The following is an 18,621-nucleotide window of genomic DNA, read 5'->3' as shown; positions in this document are numbered from 1 at the left end:
CCTCCTGTGTGGACTGTCTTAAAGCGCACCGTTGTGTTCTGAAGTCCATTCCCTAGATGTTTGTCCAGACTTGTCCTATAATAGATGTCATTGCATAAGAGTTACGGGCAGTAAAGAGCGTGCTTAGTTTCTTTCATTCTTCTAAGGATCTATGCTTGTATCTTAACTGTGCCAAACTGTCTGTCTATGCTGAAGAGAGAAGTGTGCCACTTGGTAAGTTGCCCTATGAACTTTAGCGGGGGGGGGAAAAAAAAAAAAGAAACTATTCTCTTCCTCCTCCTGCTTCCAAGCCAATGATTTTGTTTGTCTGATGTCATCCTAAATAATTTCTTTCACAGTGCTAATCCTCTTCTGAACTGTGGATGATGGTAACAATTGAGGAAGCAAACATGTAAATTCCTTAGTCTCCTTCCTGTCTTTCCTTTAACTTTTATAGCTTTGCTCTTTGAATTCTGCCTGATTTGTTTATTTAGTGCTGAGATACCTACACCCGTTCTTTATATTAATTATTCACCTAACCTAGAACAAGGGGCCTGGCTCTTTTTCTCATCTGTCATGTATTTGTTCAGGCCAAAATAAGTGTGTTTTGGGAGGATTTTTGTTCCTTGCGATACTGAACATCAAAGTCTGTGGCATATCAGTGGCATAATTCCTTGGGTTTACTACCTTCCAGATAGAGGAGAAGAAATCCTTCACTGCTCAAGAAACTATTGACTGTATGTATTTCATAGGATACATCTTAAAATATTTCTTTGTCTTACAAAACTGTGAATCATGTTAAAATAATAAGTTTAAAATAAATTTACTTCTTGACTAATCATGAATTTATGGCAAAAATTAACAGCATTTTATGTTAAGTTATGCACTTTTAAGAGTGTGATCTAAGAATGTAAGTTTACATTTCAACTTGTCTCAGGTGGCACGTTCAAAACCTTATACAAATAGCTTGAAAGAGATAGTAGCAAATTATCAGACGGAGAATAGCATTAACACAAACTACTGAAAAGTTGCTATGGTTACAGATAAAGGTAATCCCTGTTTCTGTGAAAGTGTGTCGCTTTAAGAACTATATTAATCAGAATGATTTCTGAGACAATTACAAGTATACAAACTTCTGGCTTCGTTTTCTTGGCAGCTAATAGTTATGCAGCTATTATTTTCCTTTTTTTAAAATGCTGAATGGGCTATGAATTGCATTCAAGATACTTGATTTAAGCTACAAAGAGTATTATGGATTACATGTAAATGTACCTGGACCATGCTGAATTCAGTGGAAACTGTAGTATGCTACTTTTTTCCCACCCAAGAGATGTCTCACGTAAAGGAAAAGTCTTTTACAATGTCTAGATCCTTTCTCAAGGACTCTGACTAAAGCGAGTGATGTGGCCATCTATCACTGGAGGCCTCATGGTGCAGCTGTACAAGAGATAATTCCATGTCCTGATCTAAAAATAAAACAAAAAACAAACAAAAAAACCTAACCACCACCAAACAAAAAAAAAAACCCCAAACCAACATGTTCACTGCTGAGAGTGATTGAGACCTGTTACAGATGTGCAGCTTTGTAGGCCAGGAGATAACCTAGGAGGGGCGAAAAAAACCAGTAAGTGATTCTTTTAATGACTTATTTCCTATATAGAAGGAAGCAGTTGGAATTTAACATGTGGATGAACTTTTAAGTTCTCAGTGTAGCTAAGCATTGGGCGCTTTGAGATAGCTGCTAAAACTTCCAGGGGAATGTGTTTCTGTCTGGTGCATCTGTACTGTTGTCCAGACAACTAACCAGTCCTGTCTGATGAAGACTCAGTATTTACCACATGCACCTCTTGTTGTTTCCAGATTTGATGACTGCAGTGCAGTAGTACATCTTGGATTGAAAGCAGCAAGAGAAATCTCAAAATTCTTCAAGATTACTGAAATCTCATCAGTCTGGTATGTTGTTCTCTCTAGACTCCTGGAAGAGCAAGTTGAATTCTTTGTATGCGAGGGCCTCCTTAGTTACTCCTAAGGATACTGAAGTTTCTAGGATCTTGGCTTTTCATCAGCAGCTTCATTCTTGAGAAGTCATACGCTACTAAAAACTATGGAACTTTGTATTGCTGGGGTTGTGTAGAAGATTGTTCTTGGTACTGGTGTTTGTAGCAGGACAGTGAACCTGCACTCCAGAACCTTCAGTCAACATACACTCTGAACTTGTTTTCATCTAGCCTGTCAGCCTGGAAATTCCAGGTACTTCTGCAGAGTTTTGAAACTAAAGTCAGGTTGGAAAGGAGCTGTTGCTACCTGACTTTCTAACAACTGTGCACTGATGTGTTGAAGAATGTATAAGAATATGAAAAGGAAAGTTTCTTTCATCACACAGGGAATTTTATTCCCCTGTCCTTATGTAGACGTGGCCCTTATGAAGTTTATGTTGCTTAGATTTGATAAAAAATAATTACTAATGTCTCAAAAGAATTTCTCAAATGCCAGGGTTGTGCTTGTAAAATTGTTACGTTTCCAAAAATACCTTAGACAAGCAAGTTTGAGAGCTATTGTTTATAAACAGGCTTGAAGCATTTGAGGATGTGAAAGGAATGGGAAGCTAAGTATTACTTTTAAAGCTACCTCTAGTAATGAAAAAGCTAAAAGTCAGAGCTATTATTGTTTAAAAATAATAAATAAAAATTTCAGCACATGCTGTAGTGCTGACATGATTGACAACCGGAGGGTAAAGTCCTTTTCTACAATGCAAGTTCAGTGTGTGTACGCAGCAGTTTCAGTTGCTTTGCTACTTATTAACATGTACAGAATCCAGAAGGTATAATGTATTTATAACTGCAAAGAATAGGTGAAAACTGGGAAGAAAGCTCTTGTGATTCACATTGATCTGTTGGGAACTGGGCAGTGAGCAACCATCTCTTCATCTAATCCCTGAACAGCCATCACGTGTAGCTTTTGATCGCTACTATTCTGGTCTCTGTTTGAACTGGTGACTTAAAGATGAAAGGCTCTGCTCTTGATCTCTTGAGCTGTCAAGTTCTCCAAACTTACAGTCTTCTGTATATGTAAGATTACAGAACAAATGGCCTTTTAGCTGTTCCATGATTACAATAGTCAAATGAGAGTCAGGTGCTTTCCCTTGTTACTGTCCTCAGTGCAAAGTTCAGTGGCAGCAAACTGAATCTTTTTTACACTGCTGTCAAAGCTTCCCTGCTTAATGCACTTCCAGTTGCAATCTGCTATTTTTGTTTTTTTCTGCATTGCTACAGATATTGTAAGAGTAGCAAAGCCATAACTTGAGCCAGGACCTTAAAATGGTGCCTCTCCATTTTCTCAAAAATGTGTATCTATTTACAGGGAAAATAGGTGGCTTATGTGCAGAAACTGAGCGTGTGAATCAGGCTTTTTAGTGCCTGATTTCACTAGGTCTCCTTCAGTATGGAATAGCTTGAACAGCAATTTTTTAATGTCCAGATTCCCAACCTCTAGATGCAGATGTGCTTACCCATGACTTCTTGCCCAGTGAGGTAGGGTCAACTATGAACCTAGCTTGGATATTCCACAGATATTTTTTTTTTTTTTTGTGGGGGTTCTTAACTTCTGTGAGGGTAGGAAATGACCCTTAGGGCATTCTTAGTATGATGGTTTTGTGTTGTGTGTGTGGTTTTTTTGTTTGTTTGTTTTAAATGAGATGAGGTAAGCAAATCTAGCTTGTCAGTGTTGAATGGAGGAGAATCTGCTTTGCCATTCCCCTTATGCTCTGGGTATAAGCCCTACTCTTGCTTATCAGAAGCTGGCCAAGCTTCTGCCAGATCAGTGACTTGGAGGCAGATGGAAGGGTCTGATGAGCCCTAGAGCTGGGCTGAGGCAGTTGGCCAGACTGCATGACTGGGAGGGGAAAGGTGGGAAGAAAAAGGGATGAAACTTCTCTGTTGCAGTGATAAGGAGCTGCTAGTTGCTTGTGTAACAGAAGCATGAGCTCAAGTGTGGAATGTTTGATGATAAAAATTATTTTTCATCACTGTTGCAGTTCTGGTGTGGCTAGACTTTTGTGGCAGCTTATAGAGATGGAGAGTTTTGGGGTAATGTGTTTGGTTTGTGGGTTTCCCATCCCCCCCCCTCCCCCCAGCTTTTGAAAGTACTCAAACAGTAACACTGACTTTAGGGTCGTCATGCCTTCCTCTAGCACTGCGCAGTTTGGTTGGTAAGATTTGTGACTTCTGCTGTTGTTTTTTATGGGCTTAAATTTATTATGCTCTAAATTGAAGCTTTCCAAGATTGGTTACAGAGACACTTAGGGGACAATTTACTGGTATGTTTTATTTGCATGAACTATGTTCTTGGTTTTGATTGCTTAGATAACATTTGGTCAAAAAAGTGTCGTGGAAGTAGTGGCCCGACAGTTATCCTCAGGGGACCTGACTAACTTCTAGACTCTTGCAGGACACTGAAATCAGGTGCCGGGGTTAAGGTCTGGTTCTTTCAGCTTGTATTTTAGGTTCTGTAGGGGAAGTTATGTAAATCTTGTTAATTCTGTTCTTGTAGTGTTTCATACTTATTAATTTACAACTGTATGAATTGCTGCCTTTCAGTCCTACTTGGATTTGTGGTGTGATAGATTCCTGTAAAATAGGAGGTGACACAAAACGTGCTATTTGACCGTTTCAGAGGAATTAAATGTCCTTCCTGAAGGTGGGTTTTATGCTCTTTTGGTGTATGTATCGCAGCTCAAGGGAGTACTTGGCTGTAACTATTTTCCTGATGTTGGGTGGTATTTGCAGTAATGCTAAACTGTCTTGGACTTGATTAATCTGCAGTAGGAAAGTTAAAGCAGGTACCCATTTTTTGGCGCAGGCGGTGGGTGAAGTAAGGGCCGGCTGGCTGGAGGAGAGGTGGCGAGCACCAGGAACAAGGAGGAGTTTTTCCTCTCTGCCCCTGCACAGTACAAAACCAACTCAAATGTACTTACGCTGACAAGTGTCATATCTTCCTCTAGCTTAGTATTTTTAGTTATTTTTACACTAAACACACGGAAATGTTGTATCTAAGGCAACCTTGCTAATGAGGTAAGTCTGGTGTAACTGGTGGCGCTTTGTGGGTGCAGGAGGGAACACCGACTGTGTTCTGGCACTCCCGTGTGTTGCTTGTTCGGAATGGGGCAAGGTTTTTCTCAACGAGGTGTGATATCTGCACTTGTGAAATGTTTACTAAGCCTTGTTTTGGTTTTACTGTTGCGTGTTCCAGGCTTTTCACTTGATAGATGGGTAAGGAACTGCATCGGTGTTTACACTGAGGGAAAAGAAACACTTTTAATCGAAGCGACAGGCTTTTGTCGGGTGTTAAGAGGAAGCTGCGCTGTGAGAAACGCTGCTGTCAGAAGGTGAACAGGATCTTGCAAATTTGTTCAGTTGAGCGAAGCCTGAATAAGCACGAAAAGTTTCTGGCAGGAGCCATGGTACCTTGTGAGATGGAGACAGTCACTTCCTGCGGAGCTCCTCTTCTGCTGACTCATGCTTTAAGTGGGCAGAGGAGTCTCTGGAACTGGCAACCCAACGCATTTTTAGCCGGGGTTAGTAATTGCACAGCGTGCCCGGCTTGCCGGGGTAGCTCCAGCCACTCTTGGCGCGGGTGGGCTCCAGCCCCACATGGCATCACCCCCCCCCAAGCAGAGCGAGCGGCAGGGGGGTAAGTGCAGCGGGAGGCGCGTTGCCAGCCCGCTGGGGTGCTCGCCCCCCCACCCCCACCTCCCCACCCGGCGTGGGGGCAGGGCTGGGGGCCCCCCGGGAGCGCTACTGCCGGGGGACGCGGAGGGGCCGCCGGGGGGTTGGCCGCCCGCCGCCGCTGGTAAGGGCACTCGCCTGAGCTCGCTCGGGGCGACGAGTCGCCGGAGGGTCTAGTTTGTCACAGCCCGGAGCGGGGTCCTGTCCCTTTAAGAACCAGCTTGCCCAGGGTGTTCTAACCTGCCCAGCCTAACCTGCTAGCAAGGAAAAAGTTCTTTAAATAATGGATACGCCGCTCCGCCAATGGGGGAGCGGAGCCTGGATGGCTGGGCGGGGCTCCCCCGCCTCGACCAATAGGAGCTGGGGAGGCGGGGCTCCGCGTCCAGGCTAGGTTGCGCCGAAGTACAGCTTCAAGTGAAGTTAATCTGGGGTGAAGCAAACAGAAAATTGTGGAGATTTTGTTGGTAGGAATTTTCCGGTTCTAATCGCGTCGTGTGGCGTTATTTCGCCCTCGGGGGCAGCGAATTTCATGTGCGTGGGGCTTTTTTTCATTGTTTCGTTTTCTAATGATGGCAGAATATTAACATTTATGCAGGGAAGCAGAACAAAAGGGCTCTTTAGACAGGAAATAAGGTGTTGAGAGGCTCAAACTTGACCGAGTTTCTTTTGTCATCTCTGGGCTTGCACGGTTTTTTTTTGGCGTGGAGGGATCGAGTCGTTCCACCTCATCCGATGGAGAAATGCGAATTCTAAAATAGCGAGGATAATGCTGCTGTTTTGGAGTTACACAATGTTACAGGAAGGGAGCTCGATTTTAACTCTTAACTTCTCTGATGCTGATGAGATTTGAGCTAACTAATTATGACAGCTGCTAGGGGATTATTCAGTGATAGCATTTGCTTTAAGTCATTTGTCTCAAATTGTCTTTTGTTGTAGCTCTGAAGACTGCTGTGCTGTTGTCTGTATATTTGTTCTTGATGAGATGAATGTCTCGCAGGTCTTTAGTATTTAGAACAAAGATATGTAAAAACTACGTAGAACACTGCGATTTTTTTCTTTTTCATCAGTTTGGCAGAGTATTTGGATTTGTCAGAGCTCTGATTACAAACATAGGCAGGAAAATGAAGTGTTACTGCTGGTTGCAGCTACTACCTAAAAGAAAAAAAAAAAAAAAAAGCCAGTAAAACCCGGGGGGGGGTGTGTGGGTTTGTCGTTGGAATCGCTTATAATCTGTTTTGAATCCTGTATTGCTGGATGATAGCAGGTGTCCTCTTCGAGGGAAGATTATTTTCAGTTTCTGTACCAGATTTATCATACGGTATTTTTAGTGACACTTTCTGCATCTGAAAGGGCTTCAGGAAGAGGAAAAGTACGGTTTGCCATGGGTGGCATGGGATAGGGTGAGAGGGAGGAGAGCAGGAAGTGGAGAGTCGGGAAGCTGGGGGTTTCTGGTGGGAATGAAGACTTTCTTTTAAATGTCATGCTTTCTGTATCTTTAACAAGTCTGTTAGATGAGGCCATATACAGAACAGTGCTTTCAGAATGGGGAATATATTTTCTTACCTCACTAAATATTTCCTGGTTTTTATGAAAACACTTATGTTTATATACAGCTGCTCTTGGGAATTAGAAGGAAATACTCATGGCCCTAATACTTGTTGAGTCTAAGGATTTTGATGGGTTTTGTATGATTAGTAAAGGTGATGGAAGAATGGATGTGCAAATTGAGGAACAGTCTTCCAAATGACTGTGGGAAGCAATTGCCTAGAGATTTTACTGAATGTAAACAAGTGCGATTGTTAAAGTGTGTACCTCACTCTTTCAGTTTTACATTGAGCCATTTTGTTTTCTCCCAAAATACTGGGTATGAATTACTTTTATGTGTGTCAGTGTCTTTACATGCTTGCATCTTGCCATGCTCCAGTGGCTTATAGGTCTGAATTACTAATTTACTCTTGCTATCTGTTTGTATCTTTTTTAATAACACTTCTGAAATGTTCTAGGTTGTATTTAAACCCTGGAAATACTACTTTAGAATGAGCCATGACTATATGCGGTCTTTTAGCTGGGAGGTGGGCTAGATCTCGTGTATCAGGGGAGATAGTTAAGACTAGCATATGTAAGTGCTTAAATACCTGGATTTTGAGTCATTTCATAACTTACAAGTGATGCTAGGCCTAGACTGAATGGCTAGAGATCAGACTTCTGAGGTGGGGGTGAGAAAAATAGTGTAGTTCGCTGTAATTGCTATAAACTTCTGAGTATTGTGTTTGACTTGCTTAAACAAAAGGAAGCAAAGGTAGGTATTTCTATGCTGTTAAATACTACATTTAGCCGAAAGCTGGTTTTACTTCGAATAGGAAAAAAGCTGAATATATGAGGCTGCTTTGTTCATATTGCTTGATGACTGATAGCCATTCTTCTTGGATCCCCTCTGCTGCCCGACTTAGGAAGGATGTCTTTTCTGGGACCAATTTTCCTGATTTATTCCACACAGAAGTGAAATGCTCAGCTCTCTCGCCACATATGTACAACTCTAATGCAGGCTGTTTGTAGAAAGCAGATCTGCCCTAAAGGATAAACATACCACTTTGCTGGCACAGCTGTACAACTTCTGTATTCAGGCTACAGCAAATGTTTCTTGCCTGCATTCAGAGCCGTTGCTGGCAGGACCCGTGTTGTCCCTGCATGAGGATTGGTTGTTCCAGCACTTCTTGTTCGTAAAACATTCTCCTGCACATGCTCCATCTGCAGATCTTAAACACTGTGAATGTGTTGTGTGCTGTGGGATTTATGTGTCTGCTTCTTGTGCCAGGATGGAATATACATCTCTGTTGTAAATAAGAGATTCTTAAAAGATTGTAAACCTGTGTACCAAATGTGGGATCAAATTTTATCTCCCCTGTTTATGAGGCAAAGGTAATCTATGTTTTATGGTCCACTGACTGCTGGTGGCACGTCCCAGTGTCATGAAGTAGGTGGCCCACCATGTGCTGGGATAATAATCCTGTGCTCTGGTTCTGTGTAATACTACTTACAGAGAAGGCTGCACGCCTGCCATGGGGTGATATCTGGAAAGCATGTCTGGAGCCTTAGGGAGGGCAGACCATCCATCCTGCAAATGGTGACCTGGGCTTCAGATCCATGCTTGTTGAGCCCTCTGCTACTTGCAAGAGCCTCCTGCCCCTCTTCCAGCAGAGGGGGTCCTGTGAGCACTGGAGGCAAAGTCAACTAGTTAGCTATAATTGTTTTAAATTAGTGGCTCGATCCAACCCAACTGGCGCTTTTCCCCTCTTCTTCCTCCCCCTGTTTCCCAAGTGGTTTAGTGATTATTTCTGCTAATTGCTGCATGCCCGAGGCAGAAGGGAGTGGGGGGGAGAAATAATGTCATCTTAGAGAGTTTTGGCTGTATCCAGAAAGGGATGTCTGCCCATGGTCCTTGATGCAGGGGTAGGCCTGTTGGCTAGTTTACTTGCATTTTTTTTAGGAAGGACATGGTGAAGGGGTGAGAGCTCAGGGAGCTGCTGATCATTACAGCCCTGCTGTTGTGGGGAAGATTGGTACGGGAGGGCCAGCCCTCTCCTGCAGATACAAGGGCTCCTCACAGAGATAGTTGGCCTCCTGTGGTGTGGAGCTCAGTCTGGGTGGGGCAGATGATCTGGCCAATGATGTTTACACTGTAATAAGGTTTTGTGAAAATAAGCAGTTAATTACACATGAACTACAAAGGAATAAAAATAGCTTGGGTCTGTTCTTGCTTTAAAATCTATTTAACAGAGGCATGAAACGTTTGGGATTTTTAAACCTGCTTTTTTTTTTTTTTTACCTTTAAAATATCAGGAACATTAAGTCCTTCTTCCCTGTTCTTGTTGGTTGTCTCAGATGTGTCATAAGCTTCTCAGCCCTTAATTGAAGGGGTGGGGTGATATATTTTTAACAGATCCCTTCTTCGAACTGTGTTTATAGGGCTTTTGAGCTGAATGGAGATTAGCAAAACCAAAGCTTTAACAGTGCAAAAATCATTTCTCCTCCATCAGGTTGTGTTTTCACGCTCATTCTCCAGTTGTTGACAGAAGCTGCGTTTTTCTCATTTGAAAAGTAACTTTTTTGGCTATTAAAATATGCATTAAGAGATAAACTGCTTCGTCCATCTTCTGCGCCATTTAGATAACTTAAGACAATCTTTTGAGTATTACTTAAACAAATGAACACTTGTGTTTGAGTATTTCCTAAAAATAGCTCCTTGTTAGTGCTGATTGTATTAAACACACAACTTTTTCTTTAACTTAATGGTTCAGCAGTCTTGCAGAAGCCGAAACTGGCTCCATGCTGAAGACCACCCCTGCTCAGCCATTCTGCTCTGTCAGGATGTATTTTTATCACGGGAGTCTAACCTTCAGGATACGGTATTTGTCAGTCTGAAATGTAATAATCCTGTATCTGGAAAACTAAACTATAAACAGTGTGGCTGACTTGGCAGGCCCCAGCAACCACCTGAACAGTTTAACTAGCCCAGGGTTTAAGACAACACTTCATTGGTGTGTCCTGTGATTCATGATGCGAAGGCATTTTTATCTGCGTGAAGGACTGGGGAAACAAATACAAACTTAATAATCAATTTGTAGTGGGAACTTAATAGCAGTATTTTTGAGGATAGAAGTGAGGTGCTTTCAGCTTGTTTAAACATTTTGCATTGGATGTGGGTTTCTTGAAACAAGGGCTTAAAGTTTTTGCCATTACCTTGAACAAGCAGGAGGGTAGATAGTTCTCAGGTGTATGCTGCTGATTATAATTGGGCTGATGAAAGCAGAATATTGCATGGGGAAGGTAGGTATTTTCCACTTAAGGTTTTAAACTGTATTTGGAGGTGAGAGGCCAGAGAGAACCATCAGTTCTGCAGGCAAAAATGTAAAATGTCTGTACCTAGATTTGGCATATTCTTGCCTTTTTGTACAAAAGGCTATCTCTGAGTTATGATTGTCAGAAGAAAACATTTAACGAGTTGTTTTTGAGGATGGAGTGGCAGGGGAGATATGAGACTGCAAAGAAGGATAAAATTGTTTCTCTACTACCTCCTGTATGAATTTAAGATTACTATTTTTTTTAAATCATACATAGAAACAACACTTCAGTGCAGTGTAATTTGATGTAGCAGTTATGTTCTCTGTGCAACAGAATGACCTTGCATTGGAATGTGCACCATTATCAAGGCAGGGGCAAAACAAGTGGCTGTGTTTTGAATGTTAAAATTAGATGTTTTGGAGTTTGTTCTTCTTAGCTCCTTCAGAATTAGGCCAGAAGCTTACAAGGTAGCTTTTGTTGCTGATATAGAAGAGTTGTAAGTGAACTTCACCGGACTTAAGTTCGGATCATGATATCGAAATATGCTAATATGATGTACTGCTGGATATTGGTGTTAAATCCTTGAATGAAGTGTAGGTATTGACCACGTTAGTTATCAAACAAATGTTGCAGTCTCTGTGAAAAGTAACTACAAAAGTATGTTGTTTAGTGTTTCAGGATACCAACATATTTGATTGCTAACTTGCAAAAAAAGAAAAAAAATAATTGTGGCAACATGGAAGGACTTACCTGGAACATTTTTTAAGGAAGAGACTTGAGAATTTCTCAATAGGATTGTTTTGGATATCAATGTGTCTTCATGAGGTTTGTTTAAAGTATCCTGAGAGATGAGGAAGGCAGTGTTTAGTAACAATAGGTCAAGGTAAGTGTATTATTAGTTACATAACAAACAAATCGTCATCTGAGCATGTCAAACCATGCAGGGGCTAAGATCAAGGAATGTTTGGTTTGTTGTGGACTGGCCTGGGAGCCGTGCATGGATTTTTTTGCCTTCTTAATAAGTCTAGTCAAACTGTTTAAAACTCCTATGCATAGCAGTGCAGTAATTGACTGGCTTTAAACATTTTTTTGGAAAACAACAAAAAAATCTAATTTCATACTCTGGTCACTTAGTTGATTGTGTTGCCTTCCTGCATTTGCTTTTCTCTAACTTGGTATCTGTAAAACTTTTGACTGTTACTATGGCCTCTATTGCGAGAATGAGCTTGTTGTTCTGCAAAGTCACAATGTGACTGTGACCTGTGGTCTTAGGTTTACACCTAGTCATTCTGTATATAAATAAATCCCTGATTAGTTGCTACCTACTTATCCGTATATCTTCTAGCTGACATCCCCCACTGCACAATTAGAATGCTTGGAATATCAGTCTGCTCTGTTTAGGAAGACCTCAGTCCTTGCTGCAGCCCTGACATCTTAATTTCTCAGACTGTCAAGACCTGAGATGAAGAATTTATTGAAACATCTTTGTATGGCCTGATAGTTCTATCTGGTGAATTTACACAGGGTGGCATATACAGTGTAAAATGTGCATTGTGGTGTTGCTGGGTTTACTTAGGCAGCGTCAAGTTAGTTGTTAAAATGGAAAGTCTTCTCTTGAAACCCAGGATTTGGGGTTAAAATTGGTTATTTTTAATGTGAGGGATACAAATATACTTTGATAGTAGTGTGGGGTTTTTTGTCTTCGCAAAAGGAGCGTGAGACAAGAATTCCGGGAGATGGTGTTAGGGCACTGGGCTTTTGTTTTTTCAAGCCACAGCAAGGACTTGGTACTTCTGGAACTAGCCTAACATAATGCAGCAGCTGAGGCTGTGGTGCCTGGGAATGCACTCTAGGCCAATCTGAAGGGCATTGGTCTTGCTGATCACCCTCTTGTTTCTGACGTTATAGCATAACGGAAGGGAATATATTGTGCTCTTTCTCCATTGTTTTCTGATAGAAGCTCAGTTGGCCGGTGTTGTGGATGGAAGGGAACGAGCATCGTGATAGAAAGCCACACCTTGCTGACAGTTGTGGCTCAGTATCTTCTGAGCAGATTTTGTTCCCTGTTCATCCATTCTGAAGTGTGATACAGGCTTTAATATGTCAAGGAAAATAATTGAAGGGAGGTGTAGCTTGCATTTTCTATGTTTGTCTACTGCTCCTTTATATCATGAATTTTCCTTTCTCTAGAAAGTGCTGTTACTCTGTCATGTGTCAGTCTGTTCTCTGGCAGAATACAATCACTATGGCAAGAGGATAAAAAGAGAAGTCAGATGTACTTGAAAAGTTATTGTTCAAAATGCTTCTAAAAACGCAAATTTCTGTTTATGTGGCTTGAGGAAAAAGGGAAATCCCATGGCACTACTTAACAGCTTGGTCCTTTTGGATACAAGTCCCTCCCTTAAATCCATTTATGGCTGTGTTTTTCTATGTAGAATTGTGGAAAGAACTCTGTACAAAGGTACCATCGTAATAAAAAGGGATACAGTGGCATCCAGCCATGCTATTTTTAGGCTATTGTGCTCTTAACTTGCTGATCTAAGTATTCTGGACAGTAAGTGGGGGAGACATTGTACTAGAAATGCATGCTCACATAGCTGAATCTTGTCTGAACACAGAATGAATAGCAAGCTTGATTATCAGAAAGGCAGTTTTCGGAATTGTACCTGGAGTATTAGTAGGTAAAAAGGATGCCCTGACTATTAAAGCACAGTGTTTACAATGCAGATTTTTACTCTAAAGCTGTCAGCTCTGGATTTCTTGTCAGTTGAGAAACTGAAATACATGCAGTCTGTTCTGTATAGGCTTAGGAATATAAACCCCCCTCTTTTCTGTTTCATGATGGCAGTGGGAAAAAGTGCCAGTCCTCAGTCAAATGTCTTTCAGTAGTTTTTAAGCTTTTCCTAAACAGCATAATGACCTCTCCCTCTGAGGAAGTAGTGTAGTCTTGGAAACCTTCAGAAAGGAGAGTCTCACACTGCAAATTTCAGATCATTCCTTAGCCCCTTATGTGTTAATCTGACACTGTCCTGGGTAGTCAAGGCTGACAACAAGGCAACTCTTACTTAATTTTCACTTTGACCTCTTGGTGATGCATGCATTTTTCCTTGGCTTGTACTATGGGTGAAGCTATGCTTTAGAATTCAGTTCTGAAACTAAATAGGTAAGTTTCACCATCCTCCTGCGGTGCACTGTTAGCCTTGACTCTTCTGGCACAGAGCTGTAGAGCTGCACTATAAACCAGATAGAAGAACCAGTCCAAGCTTTTGAAGAATGAAGTCTTCAAGGTTCATCGGTTCCTGGCCCAACAATACTGTGGCAGAAGTACCTAAAGCCCCAAATTACCTAGATCATGAAACGGTGCATTAGTTCATATACATATGTGTTGGATGCATGTATATTGATTGCACTTGGGCACATTTACACGTTGCAGTATTTCAGGCAATGTAAGTTGACAGTTGAGAGGAAACCTGAGAGATGCAAAACTTCATAGTGTTACCAGCTGGTATATTCATATCTTTAATACATATAAATATATTATATATATTTAGTTTCACTAAAGTGATGGGTAAATATCGGTTGCCCAGCATAGTGGCTGCTGATCAGCTGTGTAATATTTTCCTGTGCTTCATGTGGTGTGATAGATTTTAGTATTTAGACATCCAGTAACTTGTTTGGGATCAGGTAACCTGGCTTCCCCAGTGATTGAAATAATTAAGGGGGAAGAAAAAAAGCAAACCCAACAACAAAACCCCCTAGAATAACATTAGGGTTAAAACAAAATAGCACCTTTGAGTCGCTTGGCTAAATTTAAGTGCATTGCAAAAGATGAAGAATGCAGCTTTGCCACAGGGAACATCATACCTCTTCTGCTGAAAACTTGTCCTTGAATAACCTCTTTGGTCAGGCGTTTGCTTTAGGTTGAGTTCCACATCGAACCACAGTAAGGGCATTGTATAATTTTGAACACTTAAATTAGACATAGTGCATAATTCTAAATAGAAAAACACATCATGCATGATAATCACAATGTTCTTGGGAGTTAAGTTAAATTCAACATGCCCTAGCCAGAAATGATGATAGTTTTATTTATTAACAGCTAGGAACCCTGATATTAGAGCAGGACCTCCCTTAGCATTTGGCCCACGTCAAACTGTAACATTATAAGGTAATTAAAATTCTACATAGTGCTGTTTACAAAAACAAATTATAAAGTGTTTTGTGCTTACTGTCGGTTCTGAGCAACAGGTGTTTTGTTAACAAGAAGCTATTTTGGGAACTTGTGTTAAAGCAGCTTTTATCTCTTCTGGGTTTGATATGCTTAAAATAAGTGAAACTTATGCTGTATTGAGAGAAGATTACTTACTGAAGCTCAAAAGAAGCGATTACTGAATCTGTATCTATTCTTTCAGTAATTATATGGGTAATCTTGTAAGTGTTTGAATTCTTCTTACAGATTATTTTTCATCAATGTAAAAACAAACCTGTTTTAAAATACAGCATGAAAGATAGTTTAAGGAGTTGCCCTCCTTCCACATCCTTTAAACTGTGGTCTGGTGTCTTAAGGGAATGTAGAGAATTTTAGATTCTCCTGATCATCATTTTACACAACTTCTCGTTTCGGAAATGGCTGACTTCAATATATGATGCCAAGCAAAGCAGAATGTAGCCTTGTTGTCTGTTTCAGAGGAACTTTCTTACCTTTTGTAGACCATTTTAAAAGAAGGCATTTCTGTTATCTGACAGATTTCAGATAAACCCTGAATTGATAGGGCTGTGTAAGAATATGGAGAGCATCTTGAGAATTCCTGCAGTCGTTGGCTTGAGCACCTTAATGCCAAAGCACAGCTACGTTATAGCGCAAACTCTAGAGGAAAGGAAAGGGCTCCTCAGGCAGTATCTGCAGCTAGTGCAGTTCAACACTGGTTCAGCTACACATGATGCAAACTCTGGTTTGTGTGAGTTGATGTAGCAGGCCGCTGATAAGCAATTACTGAGATGGTTTGATTTTTCTAATGGGTGTAACTCCTGAATTTTTATTCGTCTTGAGAAGAGATGCCAGAACAAGCACTACCTAAAAGTATGCTCTTTTGTTAATAGTTGCATGTTCCATCAGAAGTGTAACTTCATGTGATGTTTCCGTGGCAGTCATGTCATAGAGACAGCCATCTTCCAGAGATGGACCTGGTAAGCCTGTCTGCCTGTAGCCTTAAATCTTGGATGATCTGAGTAGGCTAAGCTGAGTAAGTACAACCTCACATTTGGAGAGGAGAATGCTTTGGTCTCTCCTCTGGCTTGTGTATGGACATAGCGTCCTTTGGGTAGGACAATGTGACCAGTGGGATGGCTAGCCAGTGTCCTCTGCATTCCTCAGATATGCCTCTTGGACTTCTGTCACCATGACTCCCCCAGTGACAAAGTACCAGACAAAAGACCAGTATAAAAACAGCTCCCCAAAACGTACGGCATGTTCTTTTCTTGTGTTCACTTGTCTTGGTCTGTAATTCACTCAGAAATTGTCTTTACTTTGTACAGAGCAACTATAGTTACTCTGTTGCTCTCAGTGCTTTTAATGTTTTAAGTAGTTATCTTTATTGAAGGTCCTTGTTGTGTCTTGCTGTAAACAAGTGCATCCAGTACTAAGAGTTACTTGTGTTTTTTCTCTTGAGCCCAAGGAGTGACTTCTGTGTTGTGTGCAGGTTTTGTTTTGGGTTTTTTTTTTCCCTTGCATTTGGGTTGACTTCCTCAAAAGGGCAGCTTTGTCAGTTTCGATTTTCAGATAGCCGATAGAAGCTTAGAACATGCTGCTGGCACTCTTTCTGAAATCATCTCTGTACTTCTCTGGGGGCTGGAGTTCCTTGGATTAACTGGGGTAGGCTACAAATGTATCATGTTGCTGGGGAATAAGAAATAAATAGGAGACACTTAAGCTTTCTAAGCCAGCGAAAAAAATAGTTTCTTTGAATTTCACAAAGTTTGGATACTGTCATATGGAAGGGCCTAATTCTAGTGGTGCTGCAGTCTTAGCCTTGAACAACTAAGTCCAAATGTACATGCCTAACTGTACTAGCAATGATAAACATTGGCATCTTGAGTTGTATTTTGCTGCTTTAGGCTCAAATTGAAATACGTGATAAATAGAAGGAAAATTCTTGAAGGCTTAATACAGAGTGCTGCGTTTATTCTTTTAGGTGCTGCAGCAGTTACCAGATGTTCCAGCATAAAGTAGTGGCCATTCCCACAAAAACCCTACCATCATGTAGTGAGAGCTGGTAGCACTGTGTGGCAGCGTTCTGGAATTCCGACGCTTTCATGAAACTCCTGTTGTCTGTACTCTGCCTCTTAGAAAAATCCCATGTGAATAAAATGTGATTCCTCCTAATCGATAAAATGTACCTGTTAAATTGCTTAGTGTTTTTTTTAAGACTAATCTTCAGTAGACTAGTGAACTTCATGGCGTTGCCCCTTTATTTGGTATATAGAAGTTTACATATACCAAATATATATATTTGTATATATACTATACTGAAAAGGTTGGATTTTAAGTAAGAAAAAACTTGCTTATGCTTCTGGTTTTTGTCTGTAGATTTTAAGTGGTCACTGCAAGTAATTTGGTACGTTTGCATGAGGTGAATGAGAGTTTCTGAGGTACCCTGTTTTACAGCAGTTAATCTTTGGTCCTAGTAATCCGTACTTTACAAAGGCTGAGCGTGGCCACAAGTGGTAATTACAGTTTCAAAGTAACATCTATTAATAGTGTATGCAGACAGGCATGGAAGGCTGAATCCTTATTATCAGTGATCTTCTTGATACCAGTATAGAATCTGTGCGTCTTTGTTCTTCCCTAGTAAGAGTGAATAGGTTGTAGTGAAATGTTCTCTTGTTCCCTGTGTAACCTTGAGTACAAGAGCAGACAGCTGTAGTTAGCAATATGCACGCTTTAACACTGGAGGCTTTGTGTATACCAAGTGTTCCTGGGTTGTATAATGATGTAACATTAGTAGTATAATATTCTGGCTCAGTTCTGGGTCATATTAGTTCTGAAAGTTGCTAACGTTCCTTTCCTTCCTAAGACCTGAACTGTGTCTCTTCTGTCCATCTGCCACTTGTGAGATTTGCACTTTCTCTCATATGTGTGGCTTATCCTCCCCACCCCTGCCCCCCCCAGTGTGATTCTTTCACAGTCCTCCTTCCATCTTAAATCTGGGATTTACACTGTACAGGTAATGTAGCCTTCTTGAGGGTTCAGATTTTACTTATAAGTCTTGCACTGAAGGATGTAAAGTTGCTGATTACTAAAAATTAGAAGTGAAGAAAAGGCTTCTGTAATTCTTTGTGTCTTTGTAAAGTTTCTGCTAGGCTTGTCTAATATATGTGCTTGATTTTAGCCTGAAATGTCTATGCATGGAACAAAAATAAAAAGCTGTTCAACAGGAATAGATTGGAACATTAGTAGGTATTGGATGACTTGTCAAGTAAGTTGAGAGAACATCTTACTTAAGTCTTTGGTCTTTTTCTTTGGTCTTTTGTTTTCACTATTAAGTCATTTTATACATTCGACTTAAGTAGTTCAAATTGCAACTTAAAACTGTATTTAGTTGTGAGCAGGAAGAAAACTGGATGCCTGCTGGAATGAATTGAAAGCTTTAAAATGCATGGATTCTCTTGGTGTTGAGGAAGTTATCCAACTTCAGTGTTTTGAAAAAATGCAGCAGCTGTGTATTCTGCTGCTACAGGAACAAAGAGGTCGCTGCCCTTACAGATCTGCTTGCATTGTTGGTCCTTAACCATACTCGCTTTTTTAACTCAAAGCATTCTGATGAAACTGGGGCAGAGTGTAACTACACATGTAGCTATGCTGGCAAATCTGAACCAGCTGTAGTGTGTAGCCGGGGCAGGCTGTAGATGAAATGACATGTCTGACTGCAACCAGCAAGCTGGGCTGAACGGTAATGACTGAGGCCCCTATTCAAATCTGCCAGTTCTTGGCTCCGTAGCAAGTTGCTGGGACATGGTAATGCCTTAAAGCAGCTACCAACGGTTGCTCAGTGAATGTAAATTGGGGCCTTTTGGGAGA

General features: G+C 41.0%; 1 protein-coding gene across 7 annotated transcripts in view; it reads left to right on the top strand.

Moving 5' to 3' along the window:
• ZFAND6 (zinc finger AN1-type containing 6) overlaps window positions 1–18,621 on the top strand; it is a 38,077-nt gene that overhangs the window by 1,182 nt on the left and 18,274 nt on the right. For 3 of the 7 annotated variants that reach the window (XM_055811801.1, XM_055811778.1, XM_055811784.1), the window contains exon 2: window positions 1,840–1,932. Coding sequence is in view for 2 of the 7 variants with exons in the window: in XM_055811758.1 (XP_055667733.1) it covers window positions 5,044–5,048 (5 nt within the window). In the remaining 5 variants the exon portion in view is untranslated. Of the gene's footprint in view, window positions 1–146; window positions 214–1,839; window positions 1,933–5,024; window positions 5,049–6,060; window positions 6,234–18,621 lie in introns of those variants that run through there. The other 4 variants (XM_055811792.1, XM_055811758.1, XM_055811771.1 and 1 more) reach the window with 4 other exon arrangements.

The sequence above is a fragment of the Falco peregrinus genome, chromosome 1 (assembly GCF_023634155.1).
Source record: "Falco peregrinus isolate bFalPer1 chromosome 1, bFalPer1.pri, whole genome shotgun sequence".
Classification (NCBI taxonomy): domain Eukaryota; kingdom Metazoa; phylum Chordata; class Aves; order Falconiformes; family Falconidae; genus Falco; species Falco peregrinus.
The sequence above is the reverse complement of the archived record's forward strand: the minus strand, read 5'-3'. Positions and strand labels throughout refer to the sequence as shown.